Source organism: Mya arenaria, chromosome 12, assembly GCF_026914265.1.
Source record: "Mya arenaria isolate MELC-2E11 chromosome 12, ASM2691426v1".
NCBI lineage: Eukaryota > Metazoa > Mollusca > Bivalvia > Myida > Myidae > Mya > Mya arenaria.
Window position 1 is genome coordinate 49374561 of NC_069133.1, and position 26862 is coordinate 49401422.

Consider the following 26862-nt stretch of genomic DNA (forward strand, 5'->3'; position numbering starts at 1 on the left):
AAGAATGACAACGACGTTGTTGATAACAGTTTAACATTAACAAAGTTAACAAAGTTTCAAACAATTTGCCCAATGTGTAGGATGAAAACATGAGTGTATTAATTAAGGACTATAATGGCATCTATGCTGTTTTGACAACACAAGAAAATCACTGTGGAGGTAGTTTGTTCTGTATTGTATTACACTTTTATTTGTTGATAAATTAATGTACCAAACGTAATATCGTTGTCATTGGTAATCGTATCTTCACCTATATATGTACACTGGCACTTTAAATTATCTCTGATTGACAAATTGGAACTATTGGAATAATATGTGGAGCGTTCAGAAAATCTAGGGACGTATTTCAGGCAATTGTTATCTATATAGTTCACCTTTTTGTAAGCATAGGAAACCTGCCAGACATTTTATTACACAATAAATCATCTAACTGTGGCGTTTTGTACACGCCTGAAAATGCTGCTATTTAAATGGGCTTGTATACATTGCGATATGAATACACCAAAATAAAATTTCTGTAAATATTATTATTAGAAAAAATTGACCGTTTGTGAAACCTAAGTTTAAGTTAACAATGTTATTTATGCCATCAACGCCTGTTCTATATGGATATAGTTGAGCATATCATGAAAGATTTCACCTTAAGAAATTTACAACGCTTGCCTCACATTAACAACCTTCTTTTCAATCGGTCCAATGTGAGGAAAGTGTATCAAATAAAGATTTTAATGTTACATGTGAAGTTTTTTATAGCATAAGCAACATCGATAAGAAAGTTATACTTTATTTTCATAACGATTTTACTTGTTAATAAAATAGTGTACCACACATGCTTTATCGTTCTCATTCACAATCAAAAGTAGCTTAGACTGGATATGTAAACTTGCAGTTCAATTTCTCTTTGATTAACAAATTTTAACAGTTATAACCTCTAGGATAAAATGTGGATCGTTATTTGAAGCGTTCAGAGAAACTAGGGCATAATCCGAGGCAGAACTTACCTAAATTAATAACCCTTTTGCAATCCAATGAAATCTGCCAGACATTTTGTAACGAAATAAATCATAAATCATCTAACAGTGGTGTGGTGATTGATATTCAGACATTGATTGCCATGGCAGACTCATTTCTATCTGTATGGGTATCATACTTTTATTATCCATGGTGAAGAATGTAAAAGACCCAATGGTTTTAACAATTTGAGAATCGTATGAAACAGGCGTTTTTTTAAATGACATGAGATCGAACATAAAATGAATGTGACGCTGGTGTTGAGGTTGACGATAATTTATCCTCCAAAAGTAGTGTTTGCTTAGTTTACAATGAAAATGTATACAGTTACTGCCCTGAACTGACTCCGTTCGTTCGCTTGTTCGTTTGCTTGTAAGCAACAGAGCATGTGATACATGGTTTTTGTATAGAAAAGCATTAACCACAAAGTGAAAAGCGTCATTCACGATAAAGTCCATTTTTGTAATCTAAATTTCAATGCGTGACTCAAAATGAGTAAGTTGGAAGTTGAATCCCATTTGTTCTGGTCATTAGTTCTGTTAATATAAAAAGTTAGAGAATTACATATCAAGTTGAATAAGTACCTTGGGAAAGATACTAATAACCAGCAAATGTATCGACAAAATGATATCTTTGTTCTAAAGATTATCCATTTCAACCTAAATGCATTGAAGTATTTTAAAGTTGACAAATTCCGACAAAGTTTTGTTTATATGTGGAATAAAACCTTGAAACATGTGGTACCCCCTACTTCAGCTAAGTGTACCCCGATTTCAAGTCCTGGTTCTTGCGGAATAATATTTTTCTGTATCTTATATTTTTTTTATTTTGAGTGTTATTATTATATCAATAAAACAAATCTCATTCCTAAACTTATCACCTTGATGTGGTTTTTTATGATGTCTGTACCGTCTGTCGGATATAGAGTGAAGTGTGTTGAGTTTTTTTTTTCGAGGAATGTGCGTGCTCTTCTGAAAATGATGCTAATCATATCAGATTGTAGTTGTTACAATGTAAACATAGTAGAAAGTGAACATATTTCAATATTGTTTGAGAAAAAGCGGAAAATATTCCAAACAAATTTAAAGTGCATTTATCAAAAATAACTAATGCACATATGCTAGTATTATTAGTACAAGGACATTAATTGAGAATGCCATTTTTTCCTTTATTGTGTTTATGATTACATTTGATTAAACTTAGATGTATGCACCGAAATGTCTGCTTAATCACAGAACGTGTTGCTTACATAATTACCTAGACCTTCACTACGATTCACCTAATATGCTAGAGGGTTTGTCTGTTGGTATTTGTCACTGCTGCTCAAAATCATATTCCATTGACAAATACCAACATACTTAATCTCTAGGATAATATTGGAATCGCTCGCAGGGTCTAGGGTATTGCGTGTGGCAACACATTTCGTAATCTGGCAGACATTTCATTGCAAAATAAATAATAAATCAACTACACGGTGCACAGGTGATTGATGTCTAGACACTCTGGACACTCATTTGTTTATATCGTGTTATCTTTTACAGTTAATCATTCAGTGATGATATATGCTTCATATTTAATGATCTAGTTCTTATTCTTTTATTTCCCTCTGCGTATGCAAAACCCACAGACAGGGTTGTATCTACCGGGACAGTTTCGTTGGCTTTATGTCACAACTGTTGATGGCCTTATAAATTGATTCCTTGCGTGCATTTCGAAACACTTTTAGTGGAAATACAAATTAGGACATTGATTTCCTTTCTTAACCCTTTTGGCGCCAAATAAATAGTCAAAAGTTCATCTCAGTGCCAAATTAATTCCTGGAAGTCTAAGAGAATTCTACCAAGGCTATTCACTTGACCATAACTTTTTTATTTATAAAGCTTTTCTCTTCAAATTTTCACAGTAAATTAATTAAATAATATATTAAACATAAGATCAAAACAAATATGATTTTTTGAAATTTTATTGTACAAAATATTTAATAAATTACATAATAGATTTAAAAAAATGAAAAAATATCATTAAGTTCATAAATATTTAGTGATTACATTTGTGTACATATCCTTTCTTTACTTCTTATACAATAGAAAAAATGACTATGTTAAAATGAAAACATTTTTGCTTATAGCAAATCTACATGTGTACAAACAACACATCTAGACAGTTATGCATCAACATTATGGACCACGCGTCCAGCTTCCTGAAAGTTCTTGTTTGTGTGAATGACACGGGGCTGCCCACATAGGAATGTTGCACTCATTGCATTTAAAATATGTTTGTTTTATACTCCATCCAGGAGTCTGTCTGTCACTTCGCACTGCACAATCTGGTCGATGCTACTTCTTTTCGAATATTCCTCTCCCGATCGCTCTACCTTGTCCCCTCAACCTCTTGTCCGTGGTCTTAAATAAATAATAAATAATTCTATAACAGTCATAAATCAATATAGGCATATGTTTAATTATCAAACTGCATTATAAATTGAGAATTTGATCAAAATAAGCAGCAAGAACTCAAAAACAGACGAATTTGAAGATATCATAAAAAAAAAACGACCGCCAACCTCTCAACCTACTGGGCAAAGTTTCATCCATATATTTTTTTAAATTTAGTCTTCTTTTATATATATTATATTGAATTACTTAGCTGCCAAGTGCTTATTTCTTTATTTATGGTATATTTGACATTTTCATGGGGATAAAACATCAATAATAACAGAAAAAAAACATTATTCAAACTAACCTGAAGGTGTTTGTGGTCTGGATGATGGATTTGAAACAGTTTTCTCACTAATATCGTCATCCGAACTTTCATTTGACATATCCGAATTCAATTTCGATGTCCGGAATATTACTATTACTGTCATTACAGATCGTATTTAGCACTTCCTTGCAAGTATAAGCCCGCTTCCTTTTCCTGGAAGCCATCTTGAATTGTCCAGATCGCTCTGCGATTTTAATTCACTTTAGAAGACTGTAATTAATTCAATTTTACGTGAAAAATTATTTAAGAATGCGGAGGTAACATGAAAAAGCCTCGTTCTGAATCGAAAGTAGAAATCACTCGGCTCTGTAATAATATTTGAGCGTAAAAATAGCGAAAACACTACCCTATCGTTTTGTCGCAAATATGCGACTTTGGCGGTCAGCCTAGTTGTCGCAATTATGCGACTTTGGCGCCGAAAGGGTTAAATAAGAAAAACGTTGAAATTGAATGCTCGGTCAATTTATCTTCTTGTCATTACCATCTAAATGAAATGCAATTATATATATTCAAAACGCGAACAAATACGATATGTCGTTAACTGTAAATGTTGCGAAGAGATACTTGTAGAAGAGCGTGTACGCGTGGGCTACTGTTTGTCTATTACGTCATCCAGGTGTGTGAACTTTGTCAAATTCAAAATGGCATCGATTGTACGTGCACTGAATACATGTTCACAAGCAAATGAACCACAAATGTAACATGTTCAGCATATACAAGGCAAAAACTATTTCAACAGCGTAACATTTTAATTATGTCCGATCGCATGTGATTTAAAAAAAAACATAACGTTCGTTAGTGAAAATTCTCAATCATGATAGTTTTTAAAAAGGTCTTGTTTTGGATCAAAATAAAGTTCTATAATGAAGTTACGCTTGATATTTTGGATAATAGTTTACCAATTATCAATATGGGTAGCAGGGACGTCAAGTATACGTATTTTAAACACCCTTTTTTTATAGAATTGTCTTTTGAAATGTCAGTTAATTTTGACCTTTAAACACCTTAAGGTGTCCAAAAAATACAAAAATAACACACACAAAAATGGGACTGAAAGACTCCAAAAAAGGTTACTGCAATATTTCAATGGAATGGATATTAAAATGACAAGCCCATTAGACGAATTCAAAAACATACCCTGTTTGAAGACTCAGGTCAATGGCCCGAATCACAATCAACTTGAGACATAAATTTATGAAGACAACATACATAAATACAAACACAACACACATAACACATAAGCCTCAAATTAGCATAACCGATGAATGATGGGATTGTCTGATTCTGGACTGCGATAGCTAAATTATAATGTATGAGTGGGAATTGCATGGTATCAAAATTATTTGGATTTAGCATATACATATATATGTATTTGGTCAGCAGGCATCAACATTTAGCATATATTGGGTCAGCTGGCATCAACATTTAGCATATATTGGGTCAACTGGCATCAACATATAGCATATATCGGGTCAGCAAGCATCAATATTTTACATCTATTTGGTCAGCAGGCATCAGCATTTAGCATATATTGGGTCGGCAGGCATCAGCATTTAGCATATATTGGGTCAGCAGGCATCAGCGTTTAGCATATATTGGGTCAGCAGGCATCAACATTTAGCATATATTGGGTCAGCAGGCATCAGCATTTAGCACATATTGGGTCAGCAGGCATTAACATTAAGAATATATTGGGTCAGCAGGCATCAACATTTAGCATATATTGGGTCAGCAGGTATCAGCATTTAGCATATATTTGGTCAGCAGGTATCAACATTTAGCATATATTGGTTCAGCAGGCATCAACATTTAGCATATATCGGGTCAGCAAGCATCAACATTTAACATCTATGGGGTCAGCAGGCATCAACATTTGGCATATATTGGGTCAGCAGGCATCAGCATTTAGCTTATACTGGGTCAGTAGGTATCAGCATTTAGCATGTATTTTAACATTTAGCATACATTGGGTCAACAGGTATTAAAATTTAACATATTTGCTAATGGCTTGATAAAATGATAAGCCCTTTTTGTATATTGTAAACCTGAATTGGACAGGACGCTTCTACAGGTGAAGACAAAATATATGGGCTTTCTCCTTATGCTATTACATGTGTAGCTGTTTCACCACCAGTATTAGATTTGAGTGAGATAAGTCGAGATATTGGAGACTTTGCCACAAATATTCCGTTGCAAATGTCTAAAAACTTGGAAACATAATATGAAATATAAACTGATTCCATATTAAGTTTCGAATATCCCAATTAAATGTATTGACATTGAACGTCAGAAGATATCAAGTATTATTATGTGCGTCCTTTTGGTAACAGCAGTTCCCTGCAATTAAAGTTGACAAATCGATATACATGTATTGTAATTGGATAATAGGGCAAACATAAGGCATATTAATGCATGATATTTAAATATATCAAAAGGCAATAGCTTTTGCCACTTGAGCTCTCAATAGCTCGATAGAACGTTTTTCGAATATTCGTGTGGGTAGAATAATTCATATCAATGTATTGCATTTCATGCATTTTCTATGTTTACTAATGCAGTAATCGGAAACAAATATGTGTAATTGTATTAAACTACCTTTGAACAAATTAAAAGATAAATTGAATAACGTTTAATGTTTTGCTACTTTTTAGTTGGAATTTCCAGTTTTAAATCAAACTGGGCTTCCAGTTCACGAATTTAGTTCTTTATAATGTTGTTATTATTTGTGTAGTGACAAGGGGAGTCACTCAAAAATAGTTTTGTATTACCAACTGCCAGTGACCGCACCATGGCATTTGAAGGAGTTCACATTATTTCGAAAACTTTATCAGACTTCTGAAATTGATTTGTAATGTCATGAAAAATTTCCCGTAAAAAACATTCGCTGCATCAAGTGAAATATGTATTGATTAGTTTTGCAAAACTTGAAGTTGAGACTTATTGTTGGTACAAAAAGTTATTTAAGCTTAGTCATATTTGGGCGTATTTCGAAGAAATGAATTAATTATCTATGTATTTCTTTCAGTGTATATAAGGCCGAGTTTTGATAATATTGTCTTCTAGATGCAATTGCCAACCAGAAAACATCAAGAAAGATTTGGTATTGATCGACTTGAACTTTGTAGTTGCTTATCTTAAATTTTAACTGTCTTGACTGAAAAGCTCGGCTTTCACGTATTGTTTAGTTAATAACTGACGATAGGACCGGTTAATCGTTGGAAGATACGACAGTTCATTTAACCCTTAACTTCTAAGCCCTTGCTTTCCTGTTTCCTGTTTCCTAGTTAAATCGTGTTTATAGCTAGAATTATTGCAGTAGTAAAGAATGTAAGTTGACCTTCTTTTATGTATATACCACTAAAGGTCGGCTATATGTCATTGAATAAATGTTAAAGCGTCCAAATTGTAAAGAGACAGAACTAAACAAAATAGATAAGTTACAACCCTGTGTTTCAACCGATAAAGCCAAGCTTTGTTTTAATTCACAGAGATCATATTCATAGCAGTCAATTTGGAAAGTTAGTAATTTATTGTCAATAAACCGATCATAGACAAGAAGCCACAAGAAGGAAAATTAGTTATTCAAATTTTCTTCCATAATTGTTTTGTGATTATTTATTTGAAGACCAATCAAAATAGTGTATATACAATCAAAAGGTTAGGTAACATTGAGGAAAACTATTATATTATAATATATTCAACATCTTCTGTTATTTAGAAGTGGGTTCTGCTATAAGCTTGATAAAGTAGTGTACAACCACTCGGTGCACACATTACCGTAGACGCAATATTTTCAGTCCAGACATATTTTACCAAACTGTTTAAAACCTAGTTACTTAGAAAACAAAATTAATTTAGAGTTAAATTTAGTAGTGGTTATCATTAATATGTGTAATAATTCTTGACCCGTATGGATTCATTTTGGTTTTAGTATAAAATACAAGGAAAAAAACATTCAGTTCACCAAATATCATGTATGATGGTGTTGGTATTCTTTATACCAAATACATATTTATAAATATTGATATATTATTCGAATTTGTTCTAGATTGTCAATTTTACCGTATCCCCATATTTCACTTCCGTGAATTAGAAGTGGTAAAACTGTTTTATCAAATAAATCAATTTGAATATCGTACAGTAAAGAATTTGTTCTAGATTGTCAAATTTACCGTATCCCCATATTTTCACTTTCGTGAATTAAAACTGGTAAAACTGTTTTATCAAATAAATCTATTTGAATATCGTACAGTAAAGAAAGTCTCTTTCTTTCTTTAACAGTGCAAACATAGTCTTTGTAGATTGAACGACAATGTCTTAACATTTGATCCACTCTTGGTATAGTATAATCCAAGATATTTATATTCATTGACATGTTCTAAAACATTGCCACCTTTCTTAAGTTCCAGGGGATTTCTTACCCTCCCCAACCAGTAATAATGCCTTTGTGTTTATTGTATTCTCTATAAACTTCCAAGTATAACACTAAATTTGGGAAGCACTTTTTAGCATTTTGGAGATCAATGATGGAATTACTAATTAGTTTTCGATTGACAAGTCTCCCTAGAAATAAAATATCCTATCGATTTACACATGATAATTTAAATTGGTATTTGCATTAACTGTTTTTTTGTTGTTGTTGTTTTGTTGTTGTTTTTTGTTGTTTTTTAAATTATGAAAGTCATCTAAGGATGCAATAGGGTTATATATTTTTAATTGATAGCTCTTAATGGATTAATTGTTTAGCTAAAATTATTTTCAGCAACAAACAACGTAGTCTTGTTGCTTGTTTAATCTTTTCGTTTAAGTACAATTGCATACTTGTTTTAAGCTTTAGGTGCACTGAGATAAATGTTTCTTGTGGCATCCACCACTTAACCAGGGAAATTAGTGTGATTTGTTTATATAATCATAGTTATGTCGCTTTCTATGCACTGTAATAAACTACTTTGAACAGCTGGTACTAAAGACATTAGATATCGTACAAACAACATCATCAAAACTTGTGGGAGAAAAATAATTATTATGATCTAACATGTCAATTCTGTTTTGGATTTCTTCAACAACTGTAGTATCAATATTATTCAAAGAAATCGTTTATCTATATATGCTTATTTCATGTTTTACGGATTTTTTAGTAAGTTTTATTATTTATCACCATCAGATTTAGATCTAAGTTTATCTAAAGATAACGGATAATGAACGTTATGAAGATAGTAAATCATCAATACTTAAGTCAATTAAATTCGTAAAACCATCAGAACTTCATATGAAAATAACAACTATACTACATTCTCGACATGTAAATTTTTGGTGACATAGCCGGATCCAACACGACCGTTCTACAAAAACAAATTATTACTTTTCACTTTTCTATAAGCAAATTACAATAGTAATTAACATTTCGGTCAACAGCATTTCTGAAAAATTATAAATTAAGCATATCCAAATCTGCAAATATGTTTGAATCATTATTGTATGTATGTTGCATATTGAACAATAATAAACAATCGAAAAATAGTAAAGTCATGCAAATTGCCACATCAGAATTTAAATCAGCAGCATTGTTTTATATTGCACTATTTCTGCATTCTTTTGCAGTAAGGAGCTCCCTAAATTTATAAAAAGGTCGCCATGTAAGATATATGTGGCTGTTCAGAACCTTTCTGGTTAAATGCGTTTCACACGTTTATGATATTTAGCAAAAATAGTAAATATAATGTTTCATGTTTCCAAACCAATGACGGGTCAACTCTTTCTATTGAACAAATAGTATGTGCTTAGGAATTTATTTCCGTCTGCAAAGAACACAGTTGAAACTGATATGTTTCCATCGACCTTTATTCACTGGTTTATTAGTTACTTAACAGAGCAGGTGTTACATAGCGTTTTCATAAAAAAACACATTTATACATTTCTAACCGCCATTGATGGACAAAAGGTACCCTAATGTATTCTGCAGAGTCTGTACTTACTCATTGCGTAAGTGACTGCAAATCGAAATCGATGGCGAAAGGTTAGTGTTATTGATGTTTTACCGACTAATCAGTCGTTTTAACACGGCAGAGCTTCATGGGGATGTTTCTTCGAGTTTTCTTTTAAAGTCAACACCAGCCATTGACATTAAACCGATCTTATCACTGTATATTGGAATCATAACAAACAGGAACATTGTCACATTATGTACATAAAACAAAGGAATATGGATTTATAATTCCATGGCCTATCGGCAGTAAACATAGGGAAAAATAATCTATTACAAATATGATGGACACATAATAATATTCGTCCTCAATATATCACAGAGCTAGTTTGTTGTGAAAATGACGAAAAAGATACTCACCTGCATGAAAAGTCATCTTCATCCAACTTTCGAAATCTAATTCCAAAAATGTATTTCCAAGATCGTACCACTTTTTCTACAAACGTTTTACAACAATCAAATTACTACAGCGCTAAGAATATCAATATTCGTAAAAAATGTTGTTATGGTGCATTTCAATGTAGAAGATAAGTTATTTAAAAGCAAACTTGTCGACAAAACGTTTTGATTAATTCGCTATGGTGCACGCTACTTTATTTGCAATGATGTTCTTTACATCAAGTTATCAGAATAATTGTGTAAAACAGATATTTAGGTCTTAACGTAATTTTCATGGGATTCTTATTGCTGATTCTAGCTAGAAGCTATATCCTTGCGTACCGTATGTCGGAATTGATCAAAAGTAATTAGGTTTTCCATAGTCCTATGGGCTTTGCGTGCACTTTGGAAATCTCTCCCGAATTGATGTAAATTCCATCGGCTTGTTATTTTAGTAACACATTTATTTCTAATGATACTAATATAATCAAATACTGTGTGAGAGGATTAAGTATAAACACATGGTTAAAGCACGAAGTACAATAGAGTTGAAAATTTGTAGATGTGAGAAGTTGGGTATTTTTGACTGGCATGGGCGCTGACTATAGCGATTGCGCTTAGATAATTGGTATTTTTTACAATATATCAAACAAACATACACCAGAAATTTGTTTGATGCAAATCAAATATGCTTTATTTCCTTTTGCATTAAAAAGGATATACAAGTGCGGGGACATAGTATTACTAAGTAGCATTTGCTACCGTTATTTTATACATGTAATGGCAAATTGAAACTAACGAAACTAGCTGATGACCTAATTAGTCATGTAACAGGATACTTTGATAAGACCGCTTGTCTGTACGTTACTAAGTATAACCAACTATTAAACCTTATACTTCTAGACTATAATAAGCTAGAGTACACCAGATCGGTGTTGTTTTCTTTTATAAGAGACCTGACCAGGGATATTAGCTTAAACGCAGACTCAAAGCCATAAACGGTGGCCCAGTGGCCGTTAAGCTTAACAATGACATCCACTCACGTTTTTCAGTATTAACAGGGGACGGTATAGAATTCATAAAAATAATATCACTTATCCTCAAAAATCCCCAAAACAAAGTTTCAAACTCCTGTAAAACCATATAATAGTACTAATCGAAAATGCACCTTTGGCTTTTGAAGTCTCGTGTATAAAAGACACACCTTCAGTAAAACAAGCTGACTGTTTCATTTGAATCAAACAAACATTGCAAATAATTGCAGCATCACGAAGAATCTCCAGAAAGACAATATGCAAGAGGTGTTGACTGGTGTGAATGTTTTTTTTTTATCAAACCTTCGACTAATGGTAAGGTAATGTCATAAGCTTCTTCACCATTACACGAACGGTGCGCGAAGAAAGGTACTGTGTGTGATGGGCCCATATAGATGGCAACCGATTTTCATTACAACGAGAATTACCGTAGCAACGTCTCGGACGACGTTACCGATTACGTAAATATCAGCCCAGCAGAAGAAGAGCCCCTCAAGATGAATCACTTTGAAAGAAGACAGCATTCGAATGTATCCATGGAAAATCGCTCGAGACCAGTGAATTACCGCGGACGCAATGGTAACCAATTCGCAAAGGAACACGAAAACAGCCAAAACATGACAACTGTGAACATCGTATGTATTTCAATAAGAAGTTTTATCAACCCCCTGAAAACGGATAACGTACAATACGATGATATTAGAGATAAACGTTATCAATCGTGTTGGTGTCAAGGATAAAGGTAACGCTGACGGTATCTTCGCATTTCGTATTCTTCCAACACCCCTTCCTTAGCATCGTGTGCCGGCCATGGAGGTGGAAGCGGAATTGGACCGGCGAACGCTAAGCCAGCAACAGCTTCATGTCACGTGACAAGCCGGAATGGCCTTGAGTATTGAAAACAATCATGTATTTTGCAATGAATTTGAAACTATTGTAAATGGTTGGAAATGTTTGTTCTTTATCATAGAAATTGGTTTCTTACGTTCGCTATATGGAATGCGGTGGGTGTTATGTCGGGATCCGCAGGTATTATATAAGTATGCAAAAAGTGATCCCGATTTAGACGTAACCTACCAAATGGAAAGTCGGTAAATGTGGTTTGTATTTAATGGGGCATTAAACGTTAGATGATAATGTATCAATATTGCAACTAGATAATCCTTTAATAATTGGTATTGGAATTGTTACCAGCCCGGGTAATTATTTATGTCTTTTTCTAAACATAATTGCCTTGTTAGAATCATAAAACATACAAATAAAAACAATATGTACAGGATATAGAAAACATTTTAGCTCATAGTCCTCAAAGGAAAACATGCAGCTGATAGGTGGTATAAATACTGGATTACTTTGATCACGGTTTTAATCTTGATGCACGTGAAGAGCTGTTTTCAGAATTGCTACTTTATTATAACTAAGTACCTGTTAAGTCATTTATTTTATGTCTAGTTGCAGAATATTCAAACGTACCGTATACCCCAGCCCGGGAAACATTGTAAGACTATATTTCTGTTGACGAAAATCGTTGTATCTGATATTTTTTCTTGTACACCTGTTCATGACGACGCTTTATATTTTAACTCATAGACCTGTAATTTGTAGGTAACGTTATTGTTGATCAAAACAAGATTACCATTGTACAAAGCCATGCAACTTTATCAATGGGAAATATATATATTGATCAATATACTGGATGCATGCAAAGTAACACCTTTCTTGAGAATGTCTCAAGCTTAACGGTTTGAACGATTATCAAAGGTGCACAAATCAATGTTGGAGATATGGAATGAATAGTTAAAAATCAACAGCCTATGGGCGACGACTCTGGATGCTCTAAAGGGTACAATAATACTTTATATTTCGAGCAGCACATACCAAATGCGTGTTAGAATGTAATAAAACACTTGAAAATGAATTAATCGAGATTGCCGAAATGTTAAATGTTGCATTTTGAAAACTAATAAAGAGACGAAAGAGAAACATCCAATGTCATTTGAGATGAAGTTTGTCGGGAAAGTGTGCAACACCCCCGAGGATATAAACATTGGCTGGATGTATTACTTCATATCTTATACACACACTAAGACTCATCTATGGTCGATGACAATCATTTATCAAATTTGTCAGAATTAAGAGAACAACGATACCATTACAGTTTATATACATATTGTATCCGCAAGAACATACAAGAACAACGATACCATTACAGTCTATATACATATTGTATCCGCAAGAACATGCATGAACAATACATTATGTGGATTTGTTTGGTATTTAAAATGAAAACATTTAGTTTGCCGGAATCCTTATGTTACGTGTATAACAGTAAGTTACTCTTTTCAAAATAATAGAGTTCGGTTATTGTCCTGTTAATATGAAAAAGGGGTGAATAATTACGACGTAATTCAAAGGCGGCAACAAATATATGTAAGAATCAAACAACTACAGAGAAATTACACTATACTGTACCATTTTAAAAATATACGAAAATATTACATTACATAAAATGGATATGTGTAACAACGTAAATGTACACGGATGACAAGGTGGGTTTCAAAAGTGCGTTCATGGCGAAGGAATGTTTAAACTTTGCGCGTTGCCACGGATCCAAGTTTAATTTGAATTTTCAAATGCTTTCCTTTACACTTTATTGCACGACGATTCTAAATTTCTTAAAATACTATGCAACAAGCTAAATGTTAGCTCTGTTCGGACAAAGATTTTATGTCTGCGTGGTTTCCAATACGTAAAAGGGCCAGAAAAGGACATTGGTTACGTGCCTTCGACTATGTCAGCTATATAAGTCTTTGTTTGATCACAATGAACAAAGTCTGAAAATAAACGGTTCTGGTTTTGCTTGCCATACTTTAGCAAACGAAATTAAGTTATTTTCTCCTACTCTAATAGGCCTTCAATCTATGGTGGACATATGCTAAAAAATACAAACATTGAAGTGAATTTACAAGGTCACAAAAGAAAAGAAAGTGGTTCATAAATAATACGGTTATAACGGAATCTGTCAAGTATGCGCATCTTGGAGTACTGTGCAATAGATATAATGATCTTAATAAATCTATTGAAATGTGCTGTACAAAATAACGTCGAACTTTGTTCAGTTTAAATAATTGCGGACTAAACAATATAGTGATGTTCCCTCTTGTCATTTATTGCTTAAACGTAATGATAACTCGTTATGGTGTCATTCATCTGTGCTTTATTAATATATATGCATCTTATTCTTACACCAGATGCTTATAAATGCAATATTGATGTACAAGCATGTTGATTCTTTGTATTTGTAAACATTAGTTTAAATGAGTTTGCAAGAATATTATTGATATATCATTGCTTAAAAATATGTCTTGTTCATCACTGTATTATATCTATGTTGTTAAGTATATGTATGAATAACTGTATTATGGACCGGAGGTCTTAAATTACAATGAACTATATGTTATGTTATGTTATGTTATGTTATGTTATGTTATTAAAAAGCTGTACCTAGTAAGTACTGTGCTTCCAAAGAATCTCCCCCTACAGGACCTCCCTACCCAGTCATTGGAACGATCCCATAGAGCATGTGTTAACATATGCAAAAATAAGCCATTATTCATCCGAACTAACATAGCTCTAAGCTGCGCAGGGATATTTTCTCTTGAAACGTATACAGACAACTATGCCGCACGGCTTGTCTTAGACTTTTAAAAACTTAATTTTTACAAAGGCCTTTAACGCTTATTACCAAACAATGTGGAACGTTAGGTTTTATCCCAGATATAAATACAGAATTCTCGGAAGATACTAACTTACGTAGTTATATGCTTCGTAGCTTCCTGGTGCTCGCAGAATTCCATAGTCAAGACTGGAGGTTAATTGTGAATAAATCCATTCATAGTCACGTTGTAAGAAAATACAAAGACACGAACAACAATGACGATTATTCAAGAGTATTCAGTTGAATTAATAATATCTGTGGTATAGGATTATAACTGGTTTGGTTATTCGTGCGTAAATAATGTTTTCTCGTGGACCATTTGTATTGAATTGGTCTTTCGACGCTCAGACGGGATAAAATAAACATCGTATTCAAAATTGTCAAATTCTCTGACTTTTAATGTCCAAACACGAAATTTGTGTTAAATACATCATGTTTGAATCCTGTCTCATGCATATTCATCTTTCCAGTTTGGCATTTACTACAGTATTAATTATACATTAGTGTTCTGTTGTTTTCTATTATTTGTAGGAAACCAGATAATAGTGCTAAGGAAAACGACCACATGTCGGTGCATTTCAAACGAACCGTATATAACAAGTGTCTTTATGGTTAAATTAGTTTCGTTTCAGTTGAGGCAATCATTCAACGTTGACATTACATATACCTGCTATTATATAGCATTTGAGTAATACTTAAGCAATTTGCAGAGTGGCTATCGAAGTTTTAAGCAGATTTTATTCACGGATAATTACGACCACATGCAAAAAACGTGAATTCGTATCTGATCAAATCACCACAGACAAGATTGTTTTACAGCACATATTGATATGATATGAATGTGCTTAGATAGTTAGTTATTATTTATTTATGTATCTTCACAATGTAGGAATATCTCTCCCCCCCCCCCCTCTCTCTCTCTCTCTCTCTCTCTCTCTCTCTCTCTCTCTCTCTCTCTCTCTCTCTCTCAACGTTTACGACACGTCGAGGGAGAATTCAAGAATCAGACTTAAATCATTAAATATGTAACATTGCGGTGAACATGTTATAATTAATTGTAAACCACGCCGGTTTTTATAACTACTAAGCTTTAAATTGGTGGGATATGGAGTAAATAATTGAGATACCTTAATGCCGCCGATATTCAACAATGTTTAATCATGTAAAACATAAATGCATTATACAGGTATCAAACATGGTCCGTGTTTGAAAAAAGATTCAGATTTATGTATAGGTTAAAGTTTATTAGGTAATTTCTTTGTGAATAAGTAACCTAAGGAAGTGGAGAAAGTAACGATTCTGAACAAATAAGAAACGAAATATTTTAAATTTCCGCAGCACATTTCGCCTCGATTAAAAACTTGTGACACGCATTCCAAATAAACTACAGAACTGTCTGACAAAATGAAGGTACCAAACTACAGGGAAAGTTGGGCGCTCGAACATGGTCGATGTTGGGAAATCTAATGGTTTAATTATGGAGAGAAAATTAACAAAAATACATACTGTCTCACTGGGCGCTGCCATGTTTTAGTGCTTGGTATTAAAACAATGTACCACGTGATTACCGCCTCTGTTTACAATATGATACAAAACAGCTCCGCCATCCGCAACCCCATGATTGGAAGCTTAAGAGTGGTCGTGTATATTCTCATTATCCCGGGATGTAGGTGCCATAACTATTACTTGTACCGTATAAATTGAATTGTTTGATGACAGAAATGTTGTTTATCATGACGTTTATCTAAATGATGAGGGTAATACAATGTCGACTGGTATATGAACAAAATCATCCGGAATCTGTTTATTAAACGTTCGAGGTCCATTTCCTAATAAATATACGAACATAGTTGAAAAGTTGGGGTAATTAAAACCGTCCGTTTTAAATTATTTCATTCAGCAAACTGTGTAGAATAAATTTAAGTACTATTAATGGTTCATTATATGCTTATCGTTAGTTTAGAACTACGACAAATGTATTAGGTTCGCTGGGTTAGATGGTCAGTCAACTCAAGTACTACCTTGTTTACTGAATACTAATATCTTTTAACAACGTTATAAATCTATGCATACCGAATAACAACTACCGCAAAATATGTGTCCACATGCTTTGTACACCCACGGTATGCACTTTTAAACCCTTGAATACTGCCCACACGTACGATGAGGTAACCAATGAACATTAGTTTCGGTTTGAAAGATAAAGTCTAGTTCACCTATGTTGAAAATGAAAGTAGAAAGTCCCTGCTTGCTACAACAATCTCAAATCGTAGATGCGTATATAATACATAAAGGCCTGAATAAAAATACGTATGTGAAAAACTGCATAAACATGCCCAATAGCCAAAGATTTAAACGTAAACACCGTTTAATGGCACATGGTAAAGGCCAATGACATAGAACATAAAAATTAAAAAATATCAAATTAACTAAGTACATCGCAAAATGAACTCTAAAAGGAATAGTTAATTTTTAAACATGAAAAAGCTTTTTGAAAAACGCTTATATTTTATCTACGATGGGCTTCTGCTGTACAATATGGAGCAAAGTTATAAAATCACACACCATTAAAATATCCACAGCTATTCAGAAAAAAACTGCTAAAATAATTTTACAAAATAAGTCTGAATGTTATTCCGTCTGGGGCTTTATTCAAAGAATTTGGTTTGTTATCTTTTGACATTAGATGTATTTTTCATGTTTGTGTTATTATCTTTAAACATTGGCTTGGGCTTATGCCAACAAAAATAAGTAAAGTAATTTCATTTACAGACAATACAAAATACTCAGTAAGGTCCACCACCCACAAAAATATCTGATAATTGATTGCATAATTTGCGGGTATGTGTAATGATTTGGGATTAATATGATAAGTAAAACTAGTAGCAACAGTAGTAGCAGTAGTAGTAGTAGTTGTAGTGGTAGTGGAGTTGGTGGTGGTGGTGGTGGTGGTGATGTTTGGAAGTGGCAGTGATGGTAGTGGTAGTGGTAGTGGAAGTGGCGGTGATGGTGGTGGTGGTGGTGGTGGTGGTGGCGGTGGAGATGGTTTGTGGTGGTGGTGGTGGTTTTGTTGTTGCAATTCGTTGTTGTTGTTGTTGTTGTCGTGGTGGTGGTGGTGGTGGTGATGGTAGTGGTGGTGTGGGGATTGTGGTGGTGGTGGCGTGTCGGTGGTGATGTCGTGATGGAGTGGTGGTGGTGGTCATAGTGGTGGTGGAGGTGGCGTGGGTAGTCGTGGTGGTGGTGGTGGTTGTGGTGGCGTTGTCGTTGTAATTGCTGTTGCTGTTGTTGTTGCTGCTGCTGCTGTTGTTTTTATTTTTATTTTTATTATTATTATCATTACTAGTATCATCATCATCATATATCACCGGCATCATGCATGCTTGTTTAGTGAATACTCATACCTTTCAACAACCTCATGTAAACTATGCATACCGAATAATAACTACCGCATAATCTGTGTGCGCGTTCCTTGTACACACACCATGTGTACTTTTTAAACCCCTTGAATATTGATTCTACGCAGATGTGAGATAAACATAGAGATGAAGTAATCAATGAACATTAGTTTCGGTTTAAAAGATAACGTATATCAGTATAGTTCATTTATGTTTAAACGGAGAACGTCCCGGCTTGCTACAGCAATCTCCAATCGTAGATGCATATATAATACATAATAAGGAAACTGTTCAAACAAATCAAGTAGTAGTAGTAGATTTACAAAGTGGTACAATATGGCTATATCGAAGGTTATTCTATTCTTGCATTAAAAGTTCATCCTTCATATTAGTATTTAAAAACTTTGAGCATAAAGCGTTTATTTGTATTTTGTAGTTATATAATTATCGTTAAGTACATTCAATTTACACTGCAACTATAAAAAGCATATCTGAATATTATCTTATTCTCGAAAATACTCTAATATTCGAAATAAAGATGCAACATAAATATTCTAAAATGCTCACTATTTACCTAAATGCTTAACTTCTTAAAGATATTTACATGAACCAAAAAATGATACAGTTAAGCTTATAGAATAACTATAAAAAAATAGTTTCAAAGAACATTTAACAAAAAATGGTGACAAAGCTAGAACAGTATACTCTGGTCTTAATTGTATAATAGTTATTGCACGCACAACCCGAGTTGTTGAAATTATACTAGAGCGCTTCAATCAACTTCAATCGCCAGGTTACTGGTTGACGTAACTGTTTTGTACCAAGGTTTCAAAAACAACATTCAATAATTATGGTGAACTGTGAATAGCGTTGTAACTTATTCGCACGCTAAGTATAATAATAGTAGTAGTAGTAGTAGTAGTAGTAGTAGTAGTAGTAGTAGTAGTAGTAGTAGTAGTAGTAGTAGTAGTAGTAGTAGTAGTAGTAGTAGTAGTAGTAGTAGTAGTAGTAGTAGTAGTAGTAGTAGTAGTAGTAGTAGTAGTAGTAGTAGGTGGTAGTGGTGGTGGTGGTGGTGGTGGTGGTGGTGGCGGCGCTAGTGGTGGGGCTGGAAGTAGTAGTAGTAGTAGTAGTAGTAGTAGTAGTAGGTGGTAGTGGTGGTGGTGGTGGTGGTGGTGGTGGTGGCGGCGCTAGTGGTGGGGCTGGAAGTAGTAGTAGTAGTAGTAGTAGTAGAAGTAGTGGCGGCGGCGGCGGCGGCGTAAATATGACCGCAAAGGAAATACATGTATATTATATGGTTATGTAAATACAACTAAATGAGTAGGACAAAAAAAAGGCATTTCAAGCTGTTTTAATTTAAAAGCATTGCTTTCTTATATTAACAGCCACAAGATGAAATGGCGTTAGAGAACCAGAAAATGTTCCAAACGATTGCCGCCATAGAGCTTTATCACGCACAGAGGGAAGTGGCAAACTATCTTGAACTCGCATACCTTCATCTTGCTGACCACACTGATGTAGCGAGAGAGGTAAGACGATTTACTAAACTCACCAATCTTATTCTAGCTGGCCATCCTGATGTTTGTAAAAAGTGAGGTTAGTCGGAAGGTGTCCAACTAGACAATATTAATCTAGCTGGCCATTTAGTGAGGTAAGTCGAAAGGTATCCAACTTACGATTTAATTCTAGCTAGCCATCCTGATTTTTTGTAAAAATTGAGGTAAGTCTAAAGGTATCCAACACACGTTCTAATTCTAGCTGGTTTTCCTGATGTGTTTAGCAAGTGAGGTAAGTCGAATGGTGTCCAACGTGACTTCATCATTCTAGCTGTTCATCCAGTTAGATAATTCGAAATGAATCAAACTCACAAATCTAATTCTTGCTGACCATCCTGATGTGTTAAGCAAGTAAGGTATGTCGGAAGGTACGCAACTCGCCAATCTAATTCTTGCTGGTCATCGTGATGAGTGTAAGAAGGAAGGTAGGTAGAAAAGACCGAAACGCATGCATCTAATTCTTGGTGACCATCTTGATGTGTTTAGCAAGGTTGGTAAGTCGAAAGATACCCAAGTCATTTAATTTTAAGATAGCGTCGGTATATATATCAAAACATACACACTATAGACTGGGATACCATTATGCGTTTCTTGAAAACGGGTAAACACAGGTATGACAGGTACAGCAAATAGTTTAACAATGTCAAATCCCTTTAAAAAATATATTATTTTGAATGTTTCTTAGCAAGGAAGGTAAGTCGAATGATACCCAACTTGACAATCCATATCTTGCTGTTCAGCGTGATATGTTTAGCCAGGAAGGTAAGTCGAAAGGTACGCAACTCCCCTATCTAATTCTTGCTGACCATCCTGATGTATATAGCAAGGAAGGTAAGTCGAAAGGTACGCAACTCCCCTATCTAATTCTTGCTGGTCATACTGATGTGTATAGCCAGGAAGATAAGTCGAAAGGTACGCAACTCCCCTATGTAATTCTTGCTGGTCATCCTGATGTGTATAGCCAGGAAGGTAAGTCGAAAGGTACGCAACTCCCCTATCTAATTCTTGCTGGTCATCCTGATGTGTATAGCCAGGAAGATAAGTCGAAAGTTACGCAACTCCCCTATCTAATTCTTGCTGGTCATTCTGATGTGTATAGCCAGGAAGGTAAGTCGAAAGGTACGCAACTCCCCTATACAATTCTTGCTGGTCATCCTGATGTGTATAGCCAGGAAGGTAAGTCGAAAGGTACGCAACACACTTGTCTGATTCTTGCTGGTTATCCTGATGTGTATAGCCAGGAAGGTAAGTCGAAAGGTACGCAACACACTCGTCTGATTCTCGCTGGTTATCCTGATGTGTATAGCAAGGCAGATAAGTCGAAAGGTATCCCCAACTCGCCCATCTTATTCTTGCTGGTCATCCTGATTGGCAGGAAAGGTGATTCGAAAGGAACTCACAACTTAAATATCTTATTCTAGCATCACACAGTACACTTTCTATGTATCTTAGGTACGAATGACGGCCCACAGTGCGCGCACGCAACATTTGATGACGTCGGGTTTGATGAAGAAATTCACGGCGACGTCGTTTCACATTGTAAAGACAATGATACCCATAATTCTTGATGCTGTCGAACTACAGGTAAATGTTGAAACTGAGAATTTATTTGTAAACGCCCGTATGATTATCATAATAGGACATAATTCACTAAGGTTATGTTTAAATGGCAACTTGGGAAAAATACAACCACTTTGCGTTATACACTGGCTTAAAAGTTTATAAAATATATATTCCTAAATCAAAAATGTGCGAATCTTCCATTTGCTTCGATTACTATTTGAGCGTTTAGTAACAATTTGAAAGTAAAAACTTATTCCGATAATTATATAGAAACATGTTTAAATGATCATTTTTCTGTCCACATTTACAGGACAGAGACATTATCATAGAAGCGTTTGGTCAGATTATTGAAAATGCGGAAACTATGAAAAAGGAATCTGAAGATACAAGAACAAGGTTTGTGTATTGTAAAACAATGAAAAGTATAGGGATAAGCCCAGTAGACAAACCATTAAACGAAAACTTATTTAGAAGCACAAGGCTTAGTCCTAACAAACACGAAATGAGACAAACTCAACGGATAGATCTGACATGAATCAACATATCTTCATTCATAAGTGTCCGACTTATCACATTAGAACGGTCACCGTTTATTTGCTTAAAGTGACACTCTTATTCAAAATAAATACATGTATACGCATGTATAACAAACATCAATATTGAGTATTCTTATTTAATAGTGCATTTACGGAAAATATTAATTATTGATTGTACCCTTGTATTTAATAGCTGAAACTACTAGGTCTCAAAATGTAGAAATACCTTTTTTTATATTTATTCATCATTTTTGGTATAGGAAAAACAATTATATCAATTCTGGTAAATCTGTAGGTTTTCTTTAAATACTTACGGTTTTGTTCTTCAGATAAATCAATTTAAACCACTATACCATCTTTATTTTAGCGAAAATAAAGTCTTCAGTTATGATAAGGATTGGATGTATTCAACTTAACCATGTACATTGTACATTGTATATACCTCACATGCGTCAAATAGATAGTTTGACGTAGATAGTAAGCTTTATCGTGTTTAAAAGGACACCCGGTGTAAAAAGTGCAAGAAAAAAAAGAGAAAAATATCGTTATCGATATAAGTTATCGTTGTGTACAAACATTGGATCTCAATAACTGATGTTTCATATCGCTTACTACGCATGTTTCTTTTGAGGTTTTTGCCTAGTTTTGCAATTCGACAATTTACTGGGTTTGTCTAACACGTAAACCCTATTTATTTAAAAATAGCGTCGGTATATGAAGCTGTACTTTTCACGTAAACATACGCACTATAAATGCACCAGTCAGTTGTATACACGCCCCCCCCCCCCAGGTCCGGGGGTATACCGGGGATAGCCTGGGAAATGGGCCGTGTTTTTACCTTCCAGATGGCCCCGCAGTGCCGGCTGAATGCGGTGGTTTTGTGTTTGTGCAAAATAAAGTGGGAAATGGGCCTTACCTAGGGTCCATGGGGTGCGGGGGCATTTTGAGGGGATTTTACCGTCCCCGCAGGGCGGGGATTTTACCCGGGGTTGGCTGGACCGAAAGTCTAAGTTCCCGCTATTCCCCGGACCTGGGGGCCGTGGTTACAAATGACTGGTGCAAAACTGCGAAACCATTATGCGCTATTTGGATAAACTCAGCTGAGACAGCGACAAAATATTTTAACCATGTAATTGATGTATTATCGGTCTCATACTAGCTCGTATTGACAGTTCTAGTCTGGTTTTGAGCCAAAACTGTATTTGTCGAGTATGGAACCATCTGGTGTCTAGTCCCTTTTAGAAGTTACCCTATTTTGAATGTTTTCTTGTTTTCTTTTTTTCTCTAGCTATCTAAATATTCAGACGGATATTCAGAGGAACCTAGCATCAGTAAACGACCGTAATAAGGATATTGTCGATAAGAAGAAGAAGATTGAAATTGAAAAATTGAGAGAAGAGGAAATGGCGAAGGCGGCTCAACTCGCACAAAAAGAGTTAGATCAAGAAAGGAAACGTATTGATGATGAACTGAAAACATTGAAATCATACAGAGATAGAATGTATGAATCAGCAGGTAGTACTAAAAAATGTATATGTACATCATCATATTATGTAGCGTTACTTGTAAGGTCCCAAATGCTTAATTGATGAGTTCTTTTGACTTTTGCACTTTGTTTGATTTTTTCAGGTTCGTATAATTCTAGTTACGAAAGTCTCCATTTTTACCTGTAAAGAAATATCGTATATGGTAGCATAATATATAACAATACTGTTAATATTAGAATGAAAAACTACATGTAACCATTTTTTATGTAAATTATTTTCAGTTTAAAAAATATTGCATTTTACTTCTTACTGATACAATACTATATATATAACAAACGTGCGTATAAATATAATTATACATGTGCGATTCGTGCATATATTTGTATTGGTAAAATATATAAATATTTCTTAAATAAGTACTGATTGTATGGGTTTTCTCGCAGATGCTGCTGGAAAGGCCATGACTCAGGATAACGACACGACATTTATGAGCTCTGTCGGCCCCTCTGAAGCTATGGTTGGTCCTTCTGCATTCGTTATGACAATCGCCACCTCTCTTGGGAACATACTAACCAATGTCTTTAAAGGCGATAGGAAAATGAAAATGGTAGGGTTATCGGCTTTAAAATAGATCGTTGGTGACGTTTTTAAATTATAGATTTTTGACTGGCATTTTCTTTCATATTTAGATAAAAATTGCATTCTAATGAATAATATAACAGTGTTCTTTGCAAGAAAATAGGTTTAAAAATCAAGCATGTATTACTAAAGTGTGTGATAGGATGCAATGGGTTTACCTTTTTAAGTTTAGATACACATTAACACATATCGATTTCGGTTGGATATCCATTTGAAGAGCATTTTGAAGAGTTAATTTGCAATTTAAGTACAAAGAGCTTCAGAAAAACTACCAAGCAAGTGAAGAAAATGTTCATCGTGCATCTCAAGAGAGGCGACAAGTTATTGATCGAGTCAATGAACAGAGAAAGGAGGCGTTAATACGGCTGGCTAAGCTGAAGGAACTGACTCTACAGGAAGGTAAAACTGCGGCATGTCTCTTTCGCAGATCGAGAAAATGCTTTGGTGTATATAATTTTATTTAAGCTCGATTGTGAAGGCAGCTGGTAGTTGATAGTTGAACCGAGTCCGTATTCTGGGCAGACAACAGATGCATATGCTTTTTGAAAATGCAAGAGAGCGTTTCCCTGGTTGGTATTAAACGCGGAACCTCTTGGGTGAGGAGAAGACTCCTAATATACTAGACAGCACTTACTCTCAGAAAATGCTTTAATTACAAACTCAGCACTAAATACACGCAAGTCATTTTGCAATGAAGTAACTTTTTTTCAAATATTACTTCGACATATTGAAAAACAATATGTTGTTTGTTATAAATATGTTTTTCAGCGATCGTCAGACTAGTTCGTGATAAGTCCTCTAATTAAATAAGTGCTATGCTAATCAAGAACTCTTCAAAACATGCTTAGAAAACCACCTACATTCTCATACAATGAAACTGTAGATATGCAATTAGTAAGTAGTAGACTTAATCATTAAGAATGTCAACTTTCGTGCGTGTTTTAAGGTCCGCATTCTGCCATTTATCCGGAACAAACGTCCTGCGTCAGATTGTGTGTTTACAATGTATCAGCCAATGAGGTTGTATTCTTAGTCAGATGACCTGAAATCTTACCTTTATTTACACCTATACTTCCATTCCTTACATGCACTGCCTTTCGGCTATTGGTGTAGATATAAGTAATGAATTACGGGATTTATGTCATTATCGGGGTATGAACGCAATTGGGCTGGTCAAAGTGTCCTTAAATGTCCTTAAGACTCCTTAAATAAATAAGAATGTAATCTTACTATTACATTACATACACTAATTATCTGTTCATCTCTTTTTAAAAGCTTCTTTGGGAAATGTGGAGAGTCTCCGTGAAGCCTCCATGCAGCTCGGAGCCGTTGACAAACAATTCACTCGGATCATCCTGTTCTGGGAGAACATGGCTGCCACACTTAAGTTTCTTAAGGAGGATGTAAAATCTGGAGAAGTCTATTTGAAGAAGATTGAGGAGGAGAGATACGCAGAACGATTCAAGAAGTCGATTGGAAAGGCGGAAAGGGTACTGTATTACTTACTTCCAACCTACTTAAAGGAAATGCGTTCACAAAAACGACAATGCAATTGAATTTTAAATTAGGAAGAATATATCAAATTAGTAAATGAAAGGGACAAGACACTAGATTTTCCTCAAATCGGCAAATATAGTAGGTCTTCAAAACAAGCCCAGAACTGTCAAAATGGTAGCGATATTTTGGCGCTTTTTAACAGGGGATTTGTTGCCATGTGGCTTTAAACTGAAACCTCATTTTAAAAAGGCTAACATTTTTTAACCATACCTAAGGTTTTTAGTTTTGATCCTTAAAGTCAAATAGTCGAAACATAATTATGCATTAGAATTAATACGTTTATTTGTACATATATCTAAATCGGTCGCTATTTTTTAAATAGTGTGTAAGCGTTCAATAAAAAAAATGTACATTAGGCCTAACGCGTGCATTAAACTACCAAAAAGAAATACCCAAAAGGAGAAAATATAACTGTCTGGAATACAAGTCGGTGGTAATACAATAATAGCGTCGAGGAGAGTCCTGTCGGGAAACCTAAAAAAGCAGTAAATTTGTCATGGCTTATTACAATATTATGATTTACATATTGCTTTGCAGTAGCCTGAATCTCAATGTATTTGATTTGCAGGACTGGAGGTTTTTCGGAAGAATTTGCAGCGATTATGTACAAGAAAGCGATACCCAAATCAACCATCTCTACAATTTCCTATCCAGCCCGGTGGACCATATGTCCACATATGACAGGGACAAGCGTCAGCAAGCTATCCTGGACTCCATTGAAAGTGACATTGCATCTGCGTTCGGTGATACAGAATAGATTCTGCAGGGATATCTTAAGTGATATATTAATTGACTGCGTAAGTGAATGCCAAGTGGCATATTGATTGACTAGTTGGTGGATTTAATAATTGATTGATTGTTCGGTTTATATATAAATTCATGGATTAACGGATAAAATTATAGACTGATTTGAACCATTATATTGATGGTGAACACTTGAAACAAACTAATAATGGCTTGTTGATTAAAAGGGTAATGAATGTGTATGATATTATTAATATATGATATTAAACATATGATAACGAGAGCTGTAAGTTAATATGCTTCATGCTAGAGACCGTTTCCTTGGTAAAACATTCTGAGAAGTAAGGAAAAATATCTGCGGTTGAGTGAACACTGTCCAGATTATTGTGATTTGTCGAGAGGACTCCTGTAGCACCAAAGAGAATCACGTTATAGTTAAAAGAACGGGTAATCGAGGGCCAACGCATTGGTTATAACTATGAAACCTACAATGAAGGGAAT

At 34.6% G+C, this 26862-nt stretch overlaps 2 protein-coding genes across 2 annotated transcripts in view; one reads left to right on the forward strand and one right to left on the reverse strand.

Moving 5' to 3' along the window:
* LOC128211003 (Kv channel-interacting protein 4-like) overlaps positions 1-10148 on the reverse strand; it is a 422182-nt gene extending 412034 nt beyond the window's left edge. The window contains exon 1 of the mRNA XM_052915372.1: positions 10118-10148. Coding sequence (XP_052771332.1) covers positions 10118-10139 — 22 coding nt within the window. The 5' untranslated portion in view covers positions 10140-10148. The remainder of the gene's footprint in view (positions 1-10117) is intronic.
* Positions 1-26374, forward strand: part of LOC128210751 (uncharacterized) — a 51682-nt gene extending 25308 nt beyond the window's left edge. Inside the window, exons 2-9 of the mRNA XM_052915104.1 lie at positions 19665-19808; positions 21288-21419; positions 21709-21794; positions 23223-23449; positions 23865-24028; positions 24309-24459; positions 25336-25550; positions 26186-26374. Coding sequence (XP_052771064.1) covers positions 19677-19808; positions 21288-21419; positions 21709-21794; positions 23223-23449; positions 23865-24028; positions 24309-24459; positions 25336-25550; positions 26186-26374 — 1296 coding nt within the window. The 5' untranslated portion in view covers positions 19665-19676. The remainder of the gene's footprint in view (positions 1-19664; positions 19809-21287; positions 21420-21708; positions 21795-23222; positions 23450-23864; positions 24029-24308; positions 24460-25335; positions 25551-26185) is intronic.
* The last annotated feature ends 488 nt before the right edge of the window (positions 26375-26862 follow it).